The sequence below is a fragment of the Chrysochloris asiatica genome, unplaced genomic scaffold (assembly GCF_000296735.1).
Source record: "Chrysochloris asiatica unplaced genomic scaffold, ChrAsi1.0 scaffold00005, whole genome shotgun sequence".
NCBI classification, from domain to species: domain Eukaryota; kingdom Metazoa; phylum Chordata; class Mammalia; order Afrosoricida; family Chrysochloridae; genus Chrysochloris; species Chrysochloris asiatica.
In genome coordinates this window covers 380,471-382,296 of record NW_006408523.1, presented here as the reverse complement: position 1 = coordinate 382,296, position 1,826 = coordinate 380,471, and the positions used below count along the sequence as shown (strand labels likewise).

Here is a 1,826-nt window from a genome sequence, read left to right as displayed (position 1 = left end):
CTTTCATCCGTTTCTTGCCCTGACACTGGTGTGTCCACTATGGGCTATATCTCCTGGTTCTTCCTTGTTCTGTTTTCCCCTCTGCACATCCAGTAGATTCTTCCAGAAACCGATGTCCACACTGTATAATGATCATCAGCGGCTCATATTCTAACTGTACGTGACTAAAATGAAGTACTGGGTTTGCCTCATTAACTCACCTGTGCTATTTGTAGATACCTCAGTCACAACCACATTACAACTCTCACACCTGGAGTATTCAAAGATTTACATCATCTAACATGGTTGTAAGAATTCTCACTTTTTTATCCCCTAGTCTTAAGGATGCACAGCAATCCTACTTTTCTATTTGTCACATAATCAGAAGTGCTTTCCAAAAGCAATTCAGACAATGGCAAGCTTTTCCAAGTAGCCTTCTGGGACAGACAGCAGGCATGCTAAATCATCCATCCATCCATCCATTCACCATTCCATCCATTCATCAACCTCACCACATATCCATCCATCCATCCATCCATCCATCTATCCATCCATCCATCCATCCATCCATCCATCCATCCATCCATCCATCCATTCATCAGCTTATTAACACATCTCTCCATCCATCTCTCCATCCATCCATCCATCCATCCATCCATCCATCCATCCATCCATTCATCAACCTAACCACACATCCATCCATTCATCCATCTACCCATCTGTGTCCACCTAGAAGTACTTCTCCAAACTCAGCACCATTGACATTTTAGGCTGAATAATTCAGTTGTGGGGACTGTCTTTTGCATTGTAGGATGTTCTGCAATATCTTTGACCTCCACCCACTGAAGGCCAATAACATCTTTTTCCGCCTATAACTATCGAATTACCCCAGACATTGCTAAATAATTCTTGAAGCCAGAATAACCTTCTGTTAACAAATACTACCAGGGACAATGAGCAGGTTAAGGGACCTTATCTGATTCCCAAAATAGCTGTACAAGAGTCTGGAGATAAGATAGCTCATGGTGTGCCCCGGTCTTCACTGAGACACCACCTCCATCCCAAAATCTCCCATCAGAGAAATGGACAAAGGGCAGCTTCCATGTTCCATGGCAGTCTGCCTGTCTTCTGGACGTCCGCTAGATTGACTTTACATACCAAGGGTTTTGGCTTCTGTATTCCCTAATCGTGCTGTGGCACTGTAGGGTAAGCATTGGACTGCTCACTGCTAGATCTGCAGTCAAACCTACCAGTCACTCCTTGGAAACCCTATCCAGGGTTGCTATGGGTTGAAACCAACTCAATGACACTTAACAACAACAATTCCCTAACCTGCAACTTCATCTTAGGCACCTTTCTTAATCTTCTTACACCTGTTTCCTTATCTGCAAACTACATGGAACCCTGGTGGTACAGTAGGATAAGTGTTGGGCTGCTGACCTCAAGGTCAATGGTTCATACCCACCAGTCACCCCAAGGAGAGCAAAACTGAAGCTGTTTGCTCCTGTGAAGATTTGCAGTCTCTGTGGAACAACAAGGAGGAGTTCTACACTATCCTATAGGGCCACTATGAGTCACAATCGACTCAGCGGGGTGGGGTGGAGTGGGTTTGTTTTGTAAACGATAGCCATCATTCCCACCACTTGTCTGTCCGTTTGCTGTACTGTGGTGGTTTCCATGTTGCTGTGATTCTGGAAGCTATGCCACGGGCATTTTAAATACTAGCAGAATCACCCATGGTGGACAGATTTCAGCTGAGTTTCCAGATGAAGACAGACTAGGAAGAAGAGATGGACTACTTCCAAGTATTTAGTTATTGAAAACATTATGAGCAGCAGTGGAACACT

The 1,826-nt window shown here is 44.4% G+C and overlaps 1 protein-coding gene across 1 annotated transcript in view; it reads left to right on the top strand.

Moving 5' to 3' along the window:
• The window catches only part of LOC102816916 (relaxin receptor 2-like), a 109,250-nt gene that overhangs the window by 61,472 nt on the left and 45,952 nt on the right, over positions 1–1,826 (top strand). The window contains 1 exon segment of the mRNA XM_006832035.1: positions 216–287. Within this exon segment, the coding sequence (XP_006832098.1) occupies positions 216–287 (72 nt within the window).